This window comes from Oncorhynchus keta, chromosome 20, assembly GCF_023373465.1.
Source record: "Oncorhynchus keta strain PuntledgeMale-10-30-2019 chromosome 20, Oket_V2, whole genome shotgun sequence".
NCBI lineage: Eukaryota > Metazoa > Chordata > Actinopteri > Salmoniformes > Salmonidae > Oncorhynchus > Oncorhynchus keta.
This window is the reverse complement of record NC_068440.1, coordinates 26753214-26773365: the sequence shown is the minus strand read 5'-3', so window position 1 is coordinate 26773365 and position 20152 is coordinate 26753214. Positions and strand designations below refer to the sequence as shown.

The following is a 20152-nucleotide window of genomic DNA, read 5'->3' as shown; positions in this document are numbered from 1 at the left end:
CAAACAGAGACCATTGTGGAAAGCAGAGCAGAAAACAATAACATGGGCAGCTGATTGGCACATATAGTAAGACCAGGGACATACATACGTATACTGGTATGTTTGGTGAGATCTTGGGTGAGATCAGTGGGTGACGTTTGATGGATTTCTACATTTACATTTGAGTCGTTTAGCTGACGCTCTTATCCAGAGCGACTTACAGTAGTGAGTACATACATTTTAATATCAAAGATGATCAGATACAAGGAACCTGCTTTGTATGGGCACACCGTGAAAGTGGTGTGATGTCACAGCAGTGATGTCTGTCTAATGACATGAGACACGGTCCTGCTTTGTCAGAAGGGGTAGAGGTCACTGAGGACATATAGTTGAAGTCGGAAGTTTACATTCACTTAGGTTGGAGTCATTAAAACTCGTTTTTCAACTATTCCACAAATGTCTTGTTAAAAAAACTATAGTTTTGGCAAGTCAATTAGGACATCTACTGTATGCATGACACAAGTCATTTTTCCAACAATTGTTTACAGACAGATAATTCTACTTATAATTCACTGTATCACAATTCCAGTGGGTCAGAAGTTTAAATACACTAAGTTGAGCGAGAGAGATACAGCTTGGAAAATTCCAGAAAATTATGTCATGGCTTTAGAAGCTTCTGATAGGCTAATTGACATAATTTGAGTCAATTGGAGGTGTACCTGTGGATTTATTTCAAGGCATATCTTCGAAATCAGTGCCTCTTTGCTTGACATTATGGGGAAATCAAAATACATCTGTCAAGACATCATAAAAAATATTGTAGACCTCCACAAGTTTTGTTTTTCCATAATTTGCAAATAAATTCATAAAAAATCCTTCAATATGATTTTCTGGATTTTTCCCCTAATTTTGTCTGTCATAGTTGAAGTGTACCTATGATGAAAATTACAGGCCTCTCTCATCTTTGTAAGTGGGAGAACTTACACAATTGGTGGCTGACTAAATACTTTTTTGCCCCACTGTATGTAGGGGTCATGTAAAGGTGAAAAGGCACTCACCGGGATTCCTCTGGGTCCTACCGTCCCTGGAATCCCTGGCTCACCCTGAGAGAGCGAGAGAGACAGAGAGAAAAGAAAGGAAGGGGGAGGTGAGACAGAGAGGGGAGGTCAATTCAAGTCATCCTACTTAACTACTTACATCGACTAACAATAATAATCTACTACCTCTTACCCTCATTCCTGGTTTCCCATCTTTACCGTCCAATCCCTCAAATCCAGGAGGTCCCTTTGGGGGCACACACACACATGCAGAGAGGGAAAATAATTATTTAAACTCATTGTTCGTGGGGGGAAACAATCACGATATATATTGTGATAATGCACACAGACACACTCACCTGCAAGCCAGGAGACCCAGAAGAACCTGGAGGTCCAGACGAGCCCTGCGGACCTTGTGGTCCATCATTACCCTGAGAGAGAGAGAGTGAGAGAGAGACAGAGAGAGAGAGAGAGAGAGACAGAGAGAGAGAGAGAGAGACAGAGAGAGAGAGACAGAGAGAGAGACAGAGAGAGAGAGACAGAGAGAGAGAGAGAGAGAGAGAGACAGAGAGAGAGAGACAGAGACAGAGACAGAGAGAGAGAGAGAGACAGAGAGAGACAGAGAGAGAGAGATAGAGAGACAGAGAGAGAGACAGAGAAAGAGACAGAGAGAGACAGAGAGAGAGACAGAGAGAGAGAGAGACAGAGAGAGAGAGAGAGAGAGAGAGAGAGAGAGAGAGAGAGAGAGAGAGAGAGAGAGAGAGAGAGAGAGAGAGAGAGAGAGAGAGAGAGAGAGAGAGAGAGAGAGAGAGAGAGAGAGAGAGAGAGAGAGAGAGAGAGAGAGAGACAGAAATAGACAGAAATAGACAGAAAGAGACAGAGAGAAAGAGAGGAAGAGACAGAGAGAGACAGAGAAACAGAGAGAGAGAGAGAGAGACAGAGAGAGAGAGAGAGAGTGACAGAGACACAGAGAGCGAGAGAGAGAGAGAGAGAGAGAGAGAGAGAGAGAGAGAGAGAGAGAGAGACAGAGAGAGAGACAGAAAGAGACAGAGAGAAAGAGAGGAAGAGACAGAGAGAGACAGAGAAACAGAGAGAGAGAGAGAGAGAGAGAGAGAGAGAGAGAGAGAGAGAGAGAGAGAGAGAGAGAGAGAGAGAGGAAGAGACAGAGACAGAGATGCAGAGAGAGATGAGAGAGAGAGAGAGAGAGAGAGAGAGAGAGAGAGAGAGAGAGACAGAGACAGAGAAAGACAGACAGAGAGAGAGAGAGAGACAGAGACACAGAGAGAGAGAGAGAGAGAGAGAGAGAGAGAGAGAGAGAGAGAGAGAGAGAGAGAGAGAGAGAGAGAGAGAGAGAGAGAGAGAGAGAGAGAGAGAGAGAGAGAGAGAGAGAGAGAGAGACAGAGAAAGACAGACAGAGAGAGATACACATTACCAATATCCTCACTATTAAGTAGAAACAGTTATGGGAAACAGAACAAAACGTAGTATGATAAGCTGCTCTACCTTGTCAGCCTTGGGTCCAGGTGGTCCTTCTCTTCCTTGTTTCCCAGGGGGACCAGGGGGGCCCTACAAAGTTTGAATACAGTCATCATCATTGTTAGTTGACCACACAACAGTTGACCACAACCTTCCTCCAGTTGCTACGGTCACATGCCAACAGATATTTAACTAACTGAGTCATAAAAAATATTTGATTCTACTCACCGGTGTTCCTGGGAATCCTGGTTGCCCTTGGGAGCCCTAAAAAGGGTGGAGGGATCACATCAGTATGTGTTTGTGTGTGTGTGTGCATGTTGAGAGTCTGTTTTTTGAACACAGCATTTGAAACGTATATTTTAAATGCATATTGCATTGTACTATACCTGATCTCCCTTCGGTCCATCGGAACCTGCCAGTCCAGCCTCTCCTTTGGGTCCCTTTGGACCAACAGACAGCAATATTTTAACATGGACAGAGACTTGAAACAAAACCTTGAAAGCAGAACATTCTCCAGAGGACATGAAGTCATGAAGATCAGGGATATGGATGAGGTTACGCATAAGACATAAAGATGCGGGGATAAAGAGGGGGAGGGATGAGTTTATGGATGATACTTTATAGGGACGAGGGATAAATATGTGAGGATGAGGTTATGGATGATAGGTTATAAGAGGCGAGGGATAAAGGGGATGAGGTTATGGATGATAAATTATAGGGACGAGGGATTAAGAAGTGGGGATGAGGTTATGGATGATAGGTTATAGGGATGATGAATAAAGGGGATAAGAGGATGAGATTATGGATGATGGTTTATAAAGTAGGGACAAGGGATAAAGGGGATGAGGTTACAGATGATATGTTATAGGGGCGAGGAATAAAGGGGATGAGGTTATGGAAGATAAATTATAGGGGTGAGGGATAAAGGGGTTGAGGGGATGAGGTTATGGATGATAAGTTATAGGGGCGAGGGATAAAGGGGATGAGGTTACGGACCGCTACTCCAGCCTTTCCCTGGTATCCTGGGTTGCCTGGTGGACCCTATAGGAGAGAGGACTGGGTTAGGACACTATCTCACACTCACTGTAGTAATAAAATAGAACCCAACAAACACAGTTATCTACTCACTATGTGACATGTCAACTGCTACAGATAATCTGTTAAAACACCATAGGTTTCTTAGACTATCCAAATGAAGTGAAACCCACATCACATGTAAAGTGTTTAAAAACTGTGTTTGTTCATGTTTACCGATTCTCCCTTCGTTCCCGCACCGCCTGGTGTCCCTCTCTCGCCCTTCAGGCCCTATCAATCAACCAGTCAGTCAGTCAATCAATATGTTCAATATGATCATTAATATTCATATAAATGTGATGAAACAGGAAGTTGATGTATCTTACAGGAAGCCCAGGTGGTCCCATAGAACCTGGGTATCCATTAGTCCCTGGAGGGCCCTGAGAGACACCATAAAGAAGTATAAATAATGTATCTAATCAAACTTTTCCTAACATGTATTGATGAGGGTAGCCATGACTCACCGTTTCACCCTTCACACCTGGTGGTCCTGCTGTTCCTCTCTCACCCTGCTGACCCTGGAGAGGAGAGAGGATGGACGGAGAGAGGAAGAGAGGTGATGAGAGAGAGAGAAAGGTGAGGAGAGAAGGAGAGAGAGCGAAAGGTGGGGAGAGGAGGGACGGAGCAAGGGAGAGGTGAGGAGAGGAGGGACGGAGCAAGGGAGAGGTGAGGAGAGGAGGGACGGAGCAAGGGAGAGGTGAGGAGAGGAGGGACGGAGCAAGGGAGAGGTGAGGAGAGGAGGGACGGAGCAAGGGAGAGGAGGAGGAGAGGAGGGACGGAGCAAGGGAGAGGTGAGGAGAGGAGGGACGGAGCAAGGGAGAGGTGAGGAGAGGAGGGACGGAGCAAGGGAGAGGTGGGGAGAGGATGGAGGAGCAAGGGAGAGGAGAGGAGGGATGGAGCAAGGGAGAGGTGGGGGAGGAGGGACGGAGCAAGGGAGAGGTGAGGGAGGAGGGATGGAGCAAGGAGAGGAGGAGAGAGGAGGGATGGAGCGAGGGAGAGGTGGGGAGAGGAGGGATGGAGCAAGGGAGAGGTGGGGAGAGGAGGGATGGAGCAAGGAGAGGTGGAGGAGAGGAGGGATGGAGCAAGGGAGAGGTGGGGGAGGAGGGACGGAGCAAGGGAGGGAGGGAGAGGAGGGATGGAGCAAGGGAGAGGTGGGGAGAGGAGGGATGGAGCAAGGGAGAGGTGAGGAGAGGAGGGATGGAGCAAGGGAGAGGTGAGGAGAGGAGGGACGGAGCCAGGAGAGGTGAGGAGAGGAGGGACGGAGCAAGGGAGAGGTGGGGAGAGGAGGGATGGAGCAAGGGGGAGGTGGGGAGAGGGGGATGGAGCAAGGGAGAGGTGAGGGAGAGGAGGGATGGAGCAAGGGAGAGGTGGGGAGAGGAGGGATGGAGCAAGGGAGAGGTGAGGAGGAGGAGGGACGGAGCGAGGAGAGGTGAGGAGAGGAGGGACGGAGAGGGAGAGGTGAAAAGAGGAGGGACGGAGCGAGGGAGAGGTGAGGAGAGGAGGGACGGAGCGAGGGAGAGGTGAAAAGAGGAGGGACGGAGCGAGGGAGAGGTGAGGAGAGGAGGGACGGAGCGAGGGAGAGGTGAAAAGAGGAGGGACGGAGCGAGGGAGAGGTGGGGAGAGGAGGGACGGAGTGAGGGAGAGGTGAGGAGAGGAGGGACGGAGCGAGGGAGAGGTGAGGAGAGGAGGGACGGAGTGAGGGAGGGGTGAAGAGAGGAGGGACAGAGCGAGGGAGAGGTGAAGAGAGGAGGGACGGAGCGAGAGAGAGGTGAAGAGAGGAGGGACGGAGTGAGGGAGGGGTGAAGAGAGGAGGGACAGAGCGAGGGAGAGGTGAAGAGAGGAGGGACGGAGCGAGGGAGAGGTGAAGAGAGAAGGGACGGAGCAAGGGAGAGGTGGGGAGAGGAGGGACGGAGCAAGGGAGAGGTGAGGAGAGGAGGGATGGAGCAAGGGAGAGGTGGGGAGAGGAGGGATGGAGCAAGGGAGAGGTGGGGAGAGGAGGGATGGAGCAAGGGAGAGGTGGGGAGAGGAGGGACGGAGCGAGGGAGAGGTGAGGAGAGGAGGGATGGAGCGAGGGAGAGGTGAAAAGAGGAGGGACGGAGCAAGGGAGAGGTGAGGAGAGGAGGGATGGAGCAAGGAGAGGTGAGGAGAGGAGGGATGGAGCGAGGGAGAGGTGGGGAGAGGAGGGATGGAGCAAGGGAGAGGTGAGGGAGAGGAGGGACGGAGCAAGGGAGAGGTGAGGAGAGGAGGGATGGAGCAAGGAGAGGTGAGGAGAGGAGGGACGGAGCAAGGGAGAGGTGGGGAGAGGAGGGATGGAGCAAGGGGGAGGTGGGGAGAGGAGGGATGGAGCAAGGGAGAGGTGAGGAGAGGAGGGATGGAGCAAGGGAGAGGTGGGGAGAGGAGGGACGGAGCAAGGGAGAGGTGAGGAGAGGAGGGATGGAGCAAGGGAGAGGTGGGGAGAGGAGGGACGGAGCAAGGAGAGGTGAGGAGAGGAGGGATGGAGCAAGGGAGAGGTGGGGAGAGGAGGGATGGAGCAAGGGAGAGGTGAGGAGAGGAGGGACGGAGCAAGGGAGAGGTGAGGAGAGGAGGGACGGAGCAAGGGAGAGGTGAGGAGAGGAGGGACGGAGCGAGGAGAAGTGGGGAGAGGAGGGATGGAGCAAGGGGGAGGTGAGGAGAGGAGGGATGGAGCGAGGGGAGAGGTGAGGAGAGGAGGGACGGAGCAAGGGAGAGGTGAGGAGAGGAGGGATGGAGCAAGGGAGAGGTGAGGAGAGGAGGGATGGAGCGAGGGAGAGGTGGGGAGAGGAGGGATGGAGCAAGGAGAGGTGAGGAGAGGAGGGACGGAGCAAGGGAGAGGTGAGGAGAGGAGGGATGGAGCAAGGGAGAGGTGAGGAGAGGAGGGACGGAGCAAGGAGAGGTGAGGAGAGGAGGGACGGAGCAAGGGAGAGGTGAGGAGAGGAGGGACGGAGCAAGGGAGAGGTGAGGAGAGGAGGGACGGAGCAAGGGAGAGGTGAGGAGAGGAGGGACGGAGCAAGGGAGAGGTGAGGAGAGGAGGGACGGAGCAAGGGAGAGGTGAGGAGAGGAGGGACGGAGCAAGGGAGAGGTGGGGAGAGGATGGACGGAGCAAGGGAGAGGTGAGGAGAGGAGGGATGGAGCAAGGGAGAGGTGGGGAGAGGAGGGACGGAGCAAGGGAGAGGTGAGGAGAGGAGGGATGGAGCAAGGGAGAGGTGAGGAGAGGAGGGACGGAGCGAGGGAGAGGTGGGGAGAGGAGGGATGGAGCAAGGGAGAGGTGGGGAGAGGAGGGACGGAGCAAGGGAGAGGTGAGGAGAGGAGGGATGGAGCAAGGGAGAGGTGGGGAGAGGAGGGACGGAGCAAGGGAGAGGTGAGGAGAGGAGGGATGGAGCAAGGGAGAGGTGGGGAGAGGAGGGATGGAGCAAGGGAGAGGTGAGGAGAGAGGAGGGACGGAGCAAGGAGAGGTGAGGAGAGGAGGGACGGAGCCAGGGAGAGGTGAGGAGAGGAGGGACGGAGCGAGGGAGAGGTGGGGAGAGGAGGGATGGAGCAAGGGGGAGGTGGGGAGAGGGGGATGGAGCAAGGAGAGGTGAGGAGAGGAGGGATGGAGCAAGGAGAGGTGGGGAGAGGAGGGATGGAGCAAGGGAGAGGTGAGGAGAGGAGGGACGGAGCGAGGGAGAGGTGAGGAGAGGAGGGACGGAGCGAGGGAGAGGTGAAAAGAGGAGGGACGGAGCGAGGGAGAGGTGAGGAGAGGAGGGACGGAGCGAGGAGAGGTGAAAAGAGGAGGGACGGAGCGAGGGAGAGGTGAGGAGAGGAGGGACGGAGCGAGGGAGAGGTGAAAAGAGGAGGGACGGAGCGAGGGAGAGGTGGGGAGAGGAGGGACGGAGGAGGGAGAGGTGAGGAGAGGAGGGACGGAGCGAGGGAGAGGTGAGGAGAGGAGGGACGGAGGAGGGAGGGGTGAAGAGAGGAGGGACAGAGCGAGGAGAGGTGAAGAGAGGAGGGACGGAGCGAGAGAGAGGTGAAGAGAGGAGGGACGGAGTGAGGGAGGGGTGAAGAGAGGAGGGACAGAGCGAGGGAGAGGTGAAGAGAGGAGGGACGGAGCGAGGGAGAGGTGAAGAGAGAAGGGACGGAGCAAGGGAGAGGTGGGGAGAGGAGGGACGGAGCAAGGGAGAGGTGAGGAGAGGAGGGATGGAGCAAGGAGAGGTGGGGAGAGGAGGGATGGAGCAAGGGAGAGGTGGGGAGAGGAGGGATGGAGCAAGGGAGAGGTGGGGAGAGGAGGGACGGAGCGAGGGAGAGGTGAGGAGAGGAGGGATGGAGCGAGGGAGAGGTGAGGAGAGGAGGGACGGAGCAAGGGAGAGGTGAGGAGAGGAGGGATGGAGCAAGGGAGAGGTGAGGAGAGGAGGGATGGAGCGAGGGAGAGGTGGGGGAGAGGAGGGATGGAGCAAGGGAGAGGTGAGGAGAGGAGGGACGGAGCAAGGGAGAGGTGAGGAGAGGAGGGATGGAGCAAGGGAGAGGTGAGGAGAGGAGGGACGGAGCGAGGGAGAGGTGGGGAGAGGAGGGATGGAGCAAGGGGGAGGTGGGGAGAGGGGGGATGGAGCAAGGGAGAGGTGAGGAGAGGAGGGATGGAGCAAGGGAGAGGTGGGGAGAGGAGGGACGGAGCAAGGGAGAGGTGAGGAGAGGAGGGATGGAGCAAGGGAGAGGTGGGGAGAGGAGGGACGGAGCAAGGGAGAGGTGAGGAGAGGAGGGATGGAGCAAGGGAGAGGTGGGGAGAGGAGGGATGGAGCAAGGGAGAGGTGAGGAGAGGAGGGACGGAGCAAGGAGAGGTGAGGGAGAGGAGGGACGGAGCAAGGGAGAGGTGAGGAGAGGAGGGACGGAGCGAGGGAGAGGTGGGGAGAGGAGGGATGGAGCAAGGGGAGGTGGGGAGAGGAGGGATGGAGCAAGGGAGAGGTGAGGAGAGGAGGGATGGAGCAAGGGAGAGGTGGGGAGAGGAGGGATGGAGCAAGGGAGAGGTGAGGAGAGGAGGGACGGAGCGAGGGAGAGGTGAGGAGAGGAGGGACGGAGCGAGGGAGAGGTGAAAAGAGGAGGGACGGAGCGAGGGAGAGGTGAGGAGAGGAGGGACGGAGCGAGGGAGAGGTGAAAAGAGGAGGGACGGAGCGAGGGAGAGGTGAGGAGAGGAGGGACGGAGCGAGGGAGAGGTGAAAAGAGGAGGGACGGAGCGAGGGAGAGGTGAGGAGAGGAGGGACGGAGCGAGGGAGAGGTGAAAAGAGGAGGGACGGAGCGAGGGAGAGGTGGGGAGAGGAGGGACGGAGCGAGGGAGAGGTGAGGAGAGGAGGGACGGAGCGAGGGAGAGGTGAGGAGAGGAGGGACGGAGTGAGGGAGGGGTGAAGAGAGGAGGGACAGAGCGAGGGAGAGGTGAAGAGAGGAGGGACGGAGCGAGGGAGAGGTGAAGAGAGGAGGGACGGAGTGAGGGAGGTGTGAAGAGAGGAGGGACAGAGCGAGGGAGAGGTGAAGAGAGGAGGGACGGAGCGAGGGAGAGGTGAAGAGAGGAGGGACGGAGCGAGGGAGAGGTGGGGAGAGGAGGGACGGAGTGAGGGAGAGGTGAAGAGAGGAGGGACGGAGCGAAGGAGAGGTGGGGAGAGGAGGGACGGAGCAAGGGAGAGGTGAGGAGAGGTGGGACGGAGTGAGGGAGAGGTGAGTAGATGAGCGAGAGGTGAGAGGTGAAGAGGGAGGACAGAAGATTAGAGAGGGAGAGAGGAGAGGGAGGACAGAAGATTAGAGAGGGAGAGAGGAGAGGGAGGACAGAAGATTAGAGAGGGAGAGAGGAGAGGGAGGACAGAAGATTAGAGAGGGAGAGAGGAGAGGGAGGACAGAAGATTAGAGAGGGAGAGAGGAGAGGGAGGACAGAAGATTAGAGAGGGAGAGAGGAGAGGGAGGACAGAAGATTAGAGAGGGAGAGAGGAGAGGGAAGGAAAGATGAGGAGATGGAACAAAGACAGAAGTGAAGAAATGAGAAAAGAAACAGAAGAGATCATAAAAGAAAGGCGATTTGAGGACTATAAGTTTAGAATGAGAGCTATCTCCATCATCTCAGCAATGTAGTTACATATCCCCATACTCCCTGGGAGAGGAAAAGTGGAACACTAAATTAAATCTATATTCATACTTATAAACACTGCAGAGGTAGAAAGCAATACCCTGGCCTACACCCGTACACACACACACACGCACGCACGCACGCACGCACGCACGCACGCACGCACGCACGCACGCACGCACACACACACACACACACACACAACACACACACACACACAATCCAAGGACAAGACCAGTCAATACAGCATGGGGGAGACAGCAGCGAAGGCTTCTTTCCATTTGTGGAATGTGACTTTATCTCCTGTTCTGGGACCTGCTGCTCTCTCTATGAGGAGTCAATGCATGCGATGTAGTTCCATGACCATGACCATGACCAAACCACACTGATACCCTCAGAGTCAGCAACCCTCTCCCCAAACCAGCCAGAGGACTCATTCATTATGGATTGTATTGATTTTCATAATGCAGTCAATGTATTTCAGACGACGGCTCTCTGCATTGCTCTCTCTCTCTAGCTATCCTTCTTCTCTCTCACTTTCTGTCCCCATTTCTATCTTCCTTACGCCTCTTTGTCTCCACATCTGTTCTCTCTCTCTCCCCTCTAATATACAAGGCTACTGACAGCGTAAAGCTATTCAAATCCCTGTTATAGATTCAGTTCAATGTCTTATCAATTTAGCTGAGTTTCATTACGATGAAAAATGTTTCGCAGCTGCTACTATTCAATCAGAGAAAATTGTACAAAGCGGACACACACACACACACACACACACACACACACACACACACACACACACACACACACACACACACACACACACACACACACACACACACACACACACACACACACACACACACACACACACACACACACACACACACACACACACACCTGGAATTAACGCTGCTTAGCGTTTCAAAATGGATTCCATGCTGGGCTCGCGCCGTTCAACCATTACTGACTTCCATTCGCTAAAACAATGGAATGATATAAGGGGGGTTGGCGTGTTCTCTGCATGGCACTACCACTCTCCATCACTTAGACAGGGGAAATAATTGAACAACTGGTAAGACAATAGAATGGTTTCCTCATCTGAAATAACTTTCATTAAAGAGCTGGAGAGATGGAGATGGCAGAGCCACATCACTATGAGCACCCCCCCCCCCTGCTGATTTAAAGAGATTCAACACTCGCGCACAGTGTTGATGGAGTTTCAAAGTATGCAATTATCCTTGAAATAGAAGACAGCTGTGTGTGCTGACAATTTACACTGACGATGGCCTGAGGCCTGAAATGTTGGTGTTTTGTTTTCACCTTTCATTTATGTACAGATCTTTTCAGGCACCAAGATGTTCTAAACACTTTTATTTGACTTTTTCAATTTTGGATTCATTCCTTTTCAGAACAGTTCTCCATCTCTTCCAGTTTCAAAGCAGAAGAAAGATATGGAGAGACAGACACAAACACACACAGTATAGTATAGTACAGTATATACATGTAGTAAACTCACAGTAAGTCCAGATGAGCCTTGAGGACCAGGAAAACCAGGAGGACCCTGTAGAGAAACAGGCAATGAGAGGGACAACTAAAACAACTCTTCTAAGATCAGCATTGTAAACAGCAACACTGACCCGTAAGCCTGTTACGGTACTACTCTAATTGGCTGAAGGGATACTCATGGATATGGTGGAAATTGGCTGTATAGACGAGTTGGCTGACAACTTCACCAACATGATAAGCGTGCATCGATGAGGCCGTGTGGTGTTGTGATTCTGAACGGTCAGATAGCTAGCTACAATGACAAGAAGCTGCCATGAGGGGAATCGTAAGTGGCTCCTTTCAGCTCCTTGTATCTTGTTATTGATACCATGTCTTGTTTTGAGGTGTTTTGACTGATGTCACGTCTATGCTAATATGGCTCAAATTCACTAGGTAACTAACCATCAACTCTAACAATGTATTTGAGAGACAAGTTCAAATTTGTGCAAATCTATGTATGTTTTCAATAAATATTTTGAGACTAACTATAGATTACACGTTGTCAACAATCTAAGCCAACTGTCTGTTTAGCCCCATAGTTGCGCAACACATCTATCTCTACTCTCCTCCATTCTCCAAAAGTGTGCACACTTCCTGTTATTGATTTAAAAGCATTGGATTGGTGTAATCATTGGCTGGAGGGAGTTTCCACAATTGGTAAATCCACGTTGGGAAGTGCAAACTTTGAGAGAAGGGTGGATATTTGGGAAGTAACCTAACTTAATTCAATACCTATGTAGTTCTAAGATCTACCACTAGAGTGGTCTATGACCTCACATTTCAAGAATCAACATGAAGTTGCTTTACTCTGCATGATTCTTCACTGATGAAGCTTTATAAGAAACACAGGCCACGTAAACACTATGGCCATGGCCCAACACTAGAAACGCAGCCTTCCAGGAAGTAAGCGCTGATCTAACACAGTGGGATAGGTGAAAGCAAGGCGGCAGATAGGCTACATCGTCATGTTCAGTTCGGTGACTCCTTCCAAGAAAATGAAGAAAGACACATTTTCAAGTAGTTGAACACGGCCCAAAAAATGACATGGAATAAGTACTAGTGACAGAAATGTAGCCTTTAGGTGGTGTCCATGTAGCACAGAAAGAGAGGTGCTTCCCAAATAGTCGTTGCCATTCCACTGTAACAGTCACTCTATAAACAGAAGAACATCTGTGGACAATTCAAATTCAGTAAAGCACAAAGTAAGTAGGAGAGCCATTAGAGGAAGAGGAAACCAGTCAAGACAGAACAAAAGCTCAGAAAGTCTGCTTTGGGGCAGGAGTTTTTCCTGATCTAGTACAGTATGATCAGGTAAAACTCCTGCCTCTAGCTATGGTAGTCAACCCAGTTCTCCTTACAGACACCATGCTTTGACTCTGTTGTGCTGGCTAATAATGTCCCTATAGAGCCTTACGAAGAGTTATAATGCCTTAAAATCTCTGGTTTTGAGCTCACCATATTTCCTGGTACTCCAGCCTGTCCCCTTTGCCCCTGAGGACCCTGGGAAATGTAGGCAGAAAGGCACTTCCTGTTAGAGATTCAACACGCTAATAACATGCAACTTGTTATATTTCACTACACTCACAAACAAACAAACAAACAAACAAACAAACAAACAAACAAACAAACAAACACACACACACACACACACACACACACACACACACACACACACACACACACACACACACACACACACACACACACACACACACACACACACACACACACACACACACACACACACACACACACACACACACTTACCGTCTCTCCCGTTATTCCAGGTGCTCCTGGTATTCCTGGGTGGCCTGGTGTTCCTGGTCCGGAGCAGCCTCCATTTGCTCCATCGGTGTTGGTGGTGGTCTACATAGAAAAGAAGATAAATAAATCTATGAATCAGTGTGTGTGTGTGTGTGTGTGTGTGTGTGTGTGTGTGAGTGTGAGAGTTGGATAGTTAAAGACTGAGTGGACGTACAGGAGCCTGTGCAGCCTCCTCCCCCTGCAGCCTTTGGTTTAGGAAACACTGTAACAAACACAAAGAGGTCATAGGTCAGAACGATGACTCTGCCTAGGCAAAGCTTCAGATGGATTGGGTCAAAATTAGAACCAAAACTGAGAGTGTTATTGATTCTTATGATTCATGAATCAATGAAGAATCATGTAAATCATGTAGATTTATTGTGTTATTGACTGTATGTTTGTTTATTTCATGTGTAACTTTGTGTTGTTGTTTGTGTCGCACTGCTTTGCTCAAACTTTGCCAGGTCACAGTAGTAAATGAGAACTTGTTCTCAACTGGACTACCTGGCTAAATAAAGGTGAAATAAATAAATAAAATGATTCCAGAAGAATGATGTAGATTCATGAACCCAGAAGAATCCACTAGAATTTCCATGATTCTACAGTCTCGTTCTAACCAGCCAACAATATATATGCCCCCCTAACCACCTCACCCATGCACCCCTCACCACTCTCCCCCATGCCCCCCACCAATACACCCCTCACCCCCAGCCTCTCACCCTCTCACAGCCGTCGGAAGCATGGCCTATGCCAGTCTTGCCCTCGTCTCCTTTCTCTCCCTTGGTGCCCGCCATGCCTGGTACCCCTGGCAAGCCCTTGGAGCAGTCCTCACACACCTTCTGCAGCAGAGGACACACACACTATGATGACATGAAGTGTGTGAGCTCAATGTACACTGCATGGACACAGTTCATGCATGTTTGTGTTATGTATAATCACATCAGTCCAGCTCATGCATATAAATCCAAGAGCAGTACTAGAGAACTCTATTTCCCAGAGTGCACCTCTCTACCTCTTGTCTTACCTTTCCATCTCCTCGACTGGGGTCCTCATCCTGAGGCAGCCTCAGATGCTGAGGAAGGGTGGGGGGTGGGGGGAGAGGAGAGTAAAATGTAAACGAAAGGGAGGGGGGGGAAAGGCACCAAGTAGATGTTGCCCTTGGAAACTGATGAAAAATCAGTTTATCTGAATCAGTTTATCACTCCTAGCCTTAACCACTAGGGAGCCGCCAATGTAAAACTGATCTTAGATCAGCGTCTAGGGGCAACTTCATCCTTCTACAGTAGAATGTTGGAATACAATTACAATTTATAAGTACAGTTGACTTCTGCACATTGGATGCAACAAAGTGCAAACGGTGTTGAACTGCAGTACAGTCCAAATTCAATGAACGACCCATTCAGAAGTCCCAAATAGCACTTCATTCCCTGTGTAGTGTATTACTTTAGGCCAGAGTCACATAGGCCATTTAGGATTTGCCCAAGGAGACACAAAACATAAAAAATCACAAGGTTTTGCAAGTCCTTCAAAACACGTTGATATTCAAATCCAGGCATTTATTGGGATCATTGTTGGGAGTTTGAAAGTTGATTGATTTACCTGCATGGGTGGTCTGAAACATTCTTACCACTCCAATCATACCAGGAAACCCACTCACAGTACAATTCTGCCACATTTGAGCAGTGGCGCCCTTCACAGAGTGAGAGAACCTGTGAATTGCACTTAGCCTGGTTTCAAAATGTGTTGGCTCTGTTCAAACGGTTGTTATTAGCCAGAAGAGCTCATTTGAGCTAGCATGATGCAGCTCATTAGGTTTATTAAACTCAGGCTGTGTGCATTAACAGGATGTCTCAGAGAGAAGAATCATTATATGTCAATGATATTTACTTTATACTTTCAATATACTCCTATTTAAATATCCTTTACTTTTGCTAAATTGTTCTTTTATCCTTTTTAAATGGATTAATTTGTATTCAACAAACTCGTCTGTTAAATTATGTTTCTAATAATGTTTTGTGGTTTTAAGGATATGTTTTTATTAGCTAAGATTAAGATAAGAGTGAATTAAGAATTTATCTAAGAATTAAATGTTTTAATAGTCTGTTTTAGGCATTTAAATCCATTGACATATAACATGCAGGCAGGGCCATGGAGCTAGAGAGGAGCTGGTGGGTCAGTATGTCTGTCTACTGTTAGGACTGGAGCACTTAGTGAGTGTGTATGTGAGTATATATATATATATATATATATATGTGAGTATGTGTGTGTGTGTGTGAGTGAGTTCGTAAAGCCAAGTTTCCACTGTGGGTAGATTGATTATTGTGGGGAGGGTGTGTGTGTGTGTGTGTGTGTGTGTGTGTGTGTGTGTGTGTGTGTGTGTGTGTGTGTGTGTGTGTGTGTGTGTGTGTGTGTGTGTGTGTGTGTGTGTGTGTGTGTGTGTGTGTGTGTGTGTGTGTGTGTGTGTGTGTGTGTGTGTGTGTGTGTGTGTGTGTGTGTGTGTGTGTGTGTGTGTGTGTGTGTGTGTGTGTGTGTGTGTATGTGGCAGGCGGCTGAACTGGATGCCAGCTATATGGAAAATAGACCTCATAGTGCAGTCCTCTCAACAGAAGACCTACAGGCTCTTACTGTACTCAGCATAACAAGGCTGGACAACAGAGTACAGCAAAGCTCTTCGACTCAAACTAATGGCTGCACTCACATACTCACACACTCACACACTGCATTTATGAAACTACGCCAACAATGTGTGTGTGTGTGTGTACGTGCTTTTGAGGCACAAATCAATGGTAAAAGTCCTTCTGAAAGGCAGAAAGTGCATTTCAACACTAAAAGTCTTTGAGCTGAGTGGGTTCATTGTTCTAGCTGCCACTAAGTCGTGGTGTGTCTACTGTATAGTTATGTCCACAGTCTAGAGATCCTCAATGAACTTCTGCCAGAGTGCTCCACTCACAAAACAGACCTACAACCCAACCAGGCTCCTCCCTCCCTGCACCGTCCAATCACAAAGCTGCAGCACTCATCTAGCCCCGTCTCCTCTGTCTGGCATGGGTTGCGGTCAAATCCATTTCAATTTAGACAATTCAGCTAATGAATTCCAATTCTAGAATCAGAAAATGTCATTGGTATTCATTGATATGGTTTTTCACAATTCTGGAATTTGATTTTCGAATCACTTTCCGATGTGTCTGAATTGAAATGGAAGTGACTCCAACTCTTCTGTCTTATTACTTACAGTTCTCCCAGGCAGACCCGGCTGCCCTGGTACCCCGTCGTTGCCAGGGTTACCCTGAAAGAAGGAACTGAGATTCAACTGGTTTTAGCCTATCACAGGCTTGCCACATCCCTCTCTACCAATGGTCAGGGGGGGTTACAGGTTCGAGGTTGTAGGAACAACCAATCACCAGTGTTTCCTGGTTTATGTTCAGACTCTTTTGATTCCGCTGTTTAGTTTTTAAAGCACTATTTAAATGAATTTAAATAGTTTGATTCATGTTTGGTTGAAATAGTTTGATTATTTTGTAAACACCAGATTGAAAAGCATGCAGGGATCACTGTGTAAGAGGTCAAACAATATATCTTTTTAAAGTGCTTTGATTTGAACAGGATATTTGTGCAAATTTGATTCCTGCACACAAAATTGTTCAGTGCTTGATGAACACATGAACATCATATTCAGACAAATCAATCTATTTTCTTACACAGTGAACTCAGCCTGGTCTTCATGAACCAATATTACATCTTCGTTTCCCATTAACCTGGTTTAAATGTGTAAAATGTTGTTGAGAATTAGTTTAGATTTAACATTTCCCACAAAATCTGAGGAAATATTATTGAAAAAAACTTTATTTGAAGGTTTTTAATTAATAATAATTGTACCAATGCTAAAATAACTATTGCATTATGTATAAGGAGTTTATAACCAAACCTTCAAATGAAGTGTCATCAATATTCCCAACAATCCCAATGTATCATATGTTGATAGAAATAGTTAACATTCCCAAAGCATCCCACAAGAGTTAGTGAATGTTTAAAGCAGTGCTGTGATTTAACAAAGACTATATATACTATATACAATGACTCTATATACTATATACAAAGACTCTATATACTATATACAAAGACTCTATATTACTATATACAAAGACTCTATATACTATATACAAAGACTCTATATACTATATACAAAGACTCTATATACTATATACAAAGACTCTATATACTATATACAAAGACTCTATATACTATATACAAAGACTCTATATACTATATACAAAGACTCTCTATATATATTTCCAGCCCACAAGGTTAACAATAGCATAGAGCTCCACAAATTCCAATTGGCTATACTTAAACTATTTAATATCATACTCAGCTCTGGCATATTCCCCAATATTTGGAACCAAGGACTGATCACCCCAATCCACAAAAGTAGAGACAAATTTGACCTCAATAACCACCATGGGATTTGCATCAAGAGTAACCTTGGGTAAATCATCTGCATTATGATTACATTTCCTCAGTGAAAACAATGTACTGAGAAAATTAACAAATTGGCATTTTACCATATTACCGTACGACAGACCACGTATTCCCTGCACACCCTAATTGACAAACAAACAAACCAAAAAAGGCTAAAAGTCTTCCCTTGCTTTGTTGATTTAAAAAAAGCTTTTGACTCACTTTGGCATGAGGACCTGCTATTCAAATGGATGGATAGTGGTGTTGGGGGAAAAACATACAACATTATAAAATCTATGTACACAAACAACAAGTGTGCAGTTAAAATTGGAGAAAAAACCCCACACATTTCCTTCCACAAGGCTGGGGGGTGAGACAGGGAATCAGATTAAGCCCCACCCTCTTCAACATATATATCAACAAATTGGTGAGGGCACAAGAACAGTCTGCAGCACCCGGCCTCACCCTACTAGAATCTGAAGTCAAATGTCTACTGTTTGCTGATGATCTGGTGCTTCTGTCCCCAACCAAGGAGGGTCTACAGCAGCCCCTAGATCTTCTGCACAGATTCTGTCAGACCTGGGCCATGACAGTAAATCTCAGTAACACAAAAATAATGGTGTTTCAAAAAAGGTCCAGTTGCCAAGACCACAAATAAAAATTCCATCTAGACACCGTTGCCCTACTAGAACACACAAAAAACCATACATACCTCTGCCTAAACATCAGTGCCACAGGTAAATTCCACAAGGCTGTGAACCATCTGAGAGACAAGGCAAGAAGGGTATTCTATGCCATAAAAAGGAACATAAAATTTGACATACCAATAGGATCTGGCTAAAAATACTCAAATCAGTTATAGAACCCATTGCCCTTTACGGTTGTGAGGTCTGGGGTCCGCTCACCAGCCAAGAATTCACAAAATGGGACAAACACCAAACTGAGACTCTGCAGAATTAGGCCGATACCTGATAATCATCCAAATCCAAAACAGAGCTGTTAAATTCTACAACCACCTAAAAGGAAGTGATTCCCAAACCTTCCATAGCAAAACCATCACCTACAAGACATGATCCTGGAGAAGAGTCGCCTTAAGCAAGCTGGTTCTGGGGCTCTGTTCACAAACACAAACAGACCCCACAGAGCCCCAGGACAGCAACACAATTAGAACCAACCATTTCATGAGAAACAAAAAGATTATTACTTGACACATTGGAAAGAATTTACAAAAAAACAGAGCGAACAGAAAGTACACAGTGGTAGAATACCGGACCACTGTGACTGACCCAAAATCAAGGAAAGCTTTGACTATGTACAGACTCAGTGAGCATGGCCTTGCTATTGCGAGAGGCCACCGTAGGCAGACCTGGCTCTCAAGAGAAGACCGGCTATGTGCACACTGCCCACAAAATGAGGTGGAAACTGAGCTGCACTTCCTAACCTCCTGCCAAATGTATGACCATATTAAAGACACATATTTCCCTCAGATTACACAGATCCACAAAGAATTCAAAAACAATCCAATTTTGACAAAGTCCCATATCTACTGGGTGAAATACCACAGTGTGCCATCACAGCAGCTAGATGTGTGACCTGTTGCCACAAGAAAGGGCAACCAGTAAAGAACAAACACCATTGTAAATACAACCTATATTTACAGTATGTTTATTTATTTTCCCTTTTGTACTTGAACTATTTGCACATCGTTACAACACTGTATATCGACATAATATTACATTTGAAATGTCTTCATTCTTTTGGAATGTTTACTGTTAATGTTTTATTGTTATTTGACTTTTGTTTATTATCTACTTCACTTGCTTTGGCAATGTAAACATATGTTTCCCATGCCAATAAAGCACTTAAATAGACATTTAATTGAGAGAGAAGAGCGAGAGAGATAGAACAGCCAAGGTACATTCATGTTGATGAATGAGAGGTTAAAGATGTACAGAGATAAAGAGGAATGGGTAAGTAAGGAGTGTGTTGTAAAGGGTTAATTGATATGACCCCACCACCCTGATCCCCCTCTCTCCTACCTGGGGTCCTGTGATGCCGATGAAGCCCTGTGGCCCAGGAGGACCAGGAGGACCTGGTTGTCCCGGAGCCCCCTGGAACACACACACACACACACACACACACACACACACACACACACACACACACACACACACACACACACACACACACACACACACACACACACACACACACACACACACACACACACACACACACACACACACACACACACACAAACTGAGCGAACCACACAGCATTGACAGGCACCATTCGTAGCCTAATTGTTCCAACAACAAACGCATACTCAGTTGATATTCAGTCAATATGACAAGAGAAAATCAAGAGGCAGACATGGCTAGTAGATGACATAGAGATCAGACCTGCCACGTGTTTCCTCCCATAGTTCCTGGTGCTCCCTGCAAGTCAAGAGTCGTCAAATTCAGAGCACATCATCAGCAGATCATATGTGTTCAAAACAAACACTGACACCCTGCAGTGAAAAATAATCCTGCAGATGAACTCAAAACCAGTTAAAGGAGAGCTGAGTGTGTGTGTATGTGTGAGTGAGTGTGACCCCTGCAGAGAGATAACTACCCTGAAGTTGAACTCAAAACAAGTTAAAGATGACCACGTTGTGGCATGTGTGTGTGTACTGCATGCA

At 48.1% G+C, this 20152-nt stretch overlaps 1 protein-coding gene and 2 long non-coding RNA genes across 6 annotated transcripts in view; 2 read left to right on the top strand and 1 right to left on the bottom strand.

Moving 5' to 3' along the window:
- Window positions 1-933: 933 nt before the first annotated feature.
- LOC118371113 (collagen alpha-1(XVI) chain-like) overlaps window positions 934-20152 on the bottom strand; it is a 129314-nt gene continuing 110095 nt past the window's right edge. Inside the window, exons 39-57 of one of the 3 annotated variants that reach the window (XM_052472492.1) lie at window positions 19872-19907; window positions 19509-19580; window positions 16244-16297; window positions 14036-14083; window positions 13731-13850; window positions 13187-13234; window positions 12976-13074; window positions 12664-12708; window positions 11180-11224; window positions 4031-4084; window positions 3893-3946; window positions 3744-3797; window positions 3489-3533; window positions 2879-2932; window positions 2721-2756; window positions 2520-2582; window positions 1376-1447; window positions 1210-1263; window positions 934-1082 (exon numbers count right to left, since the gene is read on the bottom strand). In XM_052472492.1, the coding sequence (XP_052328452.1) occupies window positions 960-1082; window positions 1210-1263; window positions 1376-1447; window positions 2520-2582; window positions 2721-2756; window positions 2879-2932; window positions 3489-3533; window positions 3744-3797; window positions 3893-3946; window positions 4031-4084; window positions 11180-11224; window positions 12664-12708; window positions 12976-13074; window positions 13187-13234; window positions 13731-13850; window positions 14036-14083; window positions 16244-16297; window positions 19509-19580; window positions 19872-19907 (1176 nt within the window). In that variant the 3' untranslated portion in view covers window positions 934-959. The remainder of the gene's footprint in view (window positions 1083-1209; window positions 1264-1375; window positions 1448-2519; window positions 2583-2720; window positions 2757-2878; window positions 2933-3488; window positions 3534-3743; window positions 3798-3892; window positions 3947-4030; window positions 4085-11179; window positions 11225-12663; window positions 12709-12975; window positions 13075-13186; window positions 13235-13730; window positions 13851-14035; window positions 14084-16243; window positions 16298-19508; window positions 19581-19871; window positions 19908-20152) is intronic. The other 2 variants (XM_052472491.1, XM_052472494.1) reach the window with 2 other exon arrangements.
- Window positions 5022-9681, top strand: LOC127909928 (uncharacterized). 2 transcript variants are annotated; one of them, XR_008072970.1, is made up of 3 exons: window positions 5022-5179; window positions 7374-7435; window positions 8610-9681. It is a non-coding gene; the product is annotated as an uncharacterized LOC127909928 (long non-coding RNA). The 2 variants fall into 2 exon arrangements; XR_008072969.1 differs by lacking the exon at window positions 7374-7435 and adding an exon at window positions 7251-7312.
- LOC127909929 (uncharacterized) lies at window positions 5860-6995 on the top strand. Its single transcript, XR_008072971.1, has 3 exons — window positions 5860-6015; window positions 6077-6169; window positions 6478-6995. It is a non-coding gene; the product is annotated as an uncharacterized LOC127909929 (long non-coding RNA).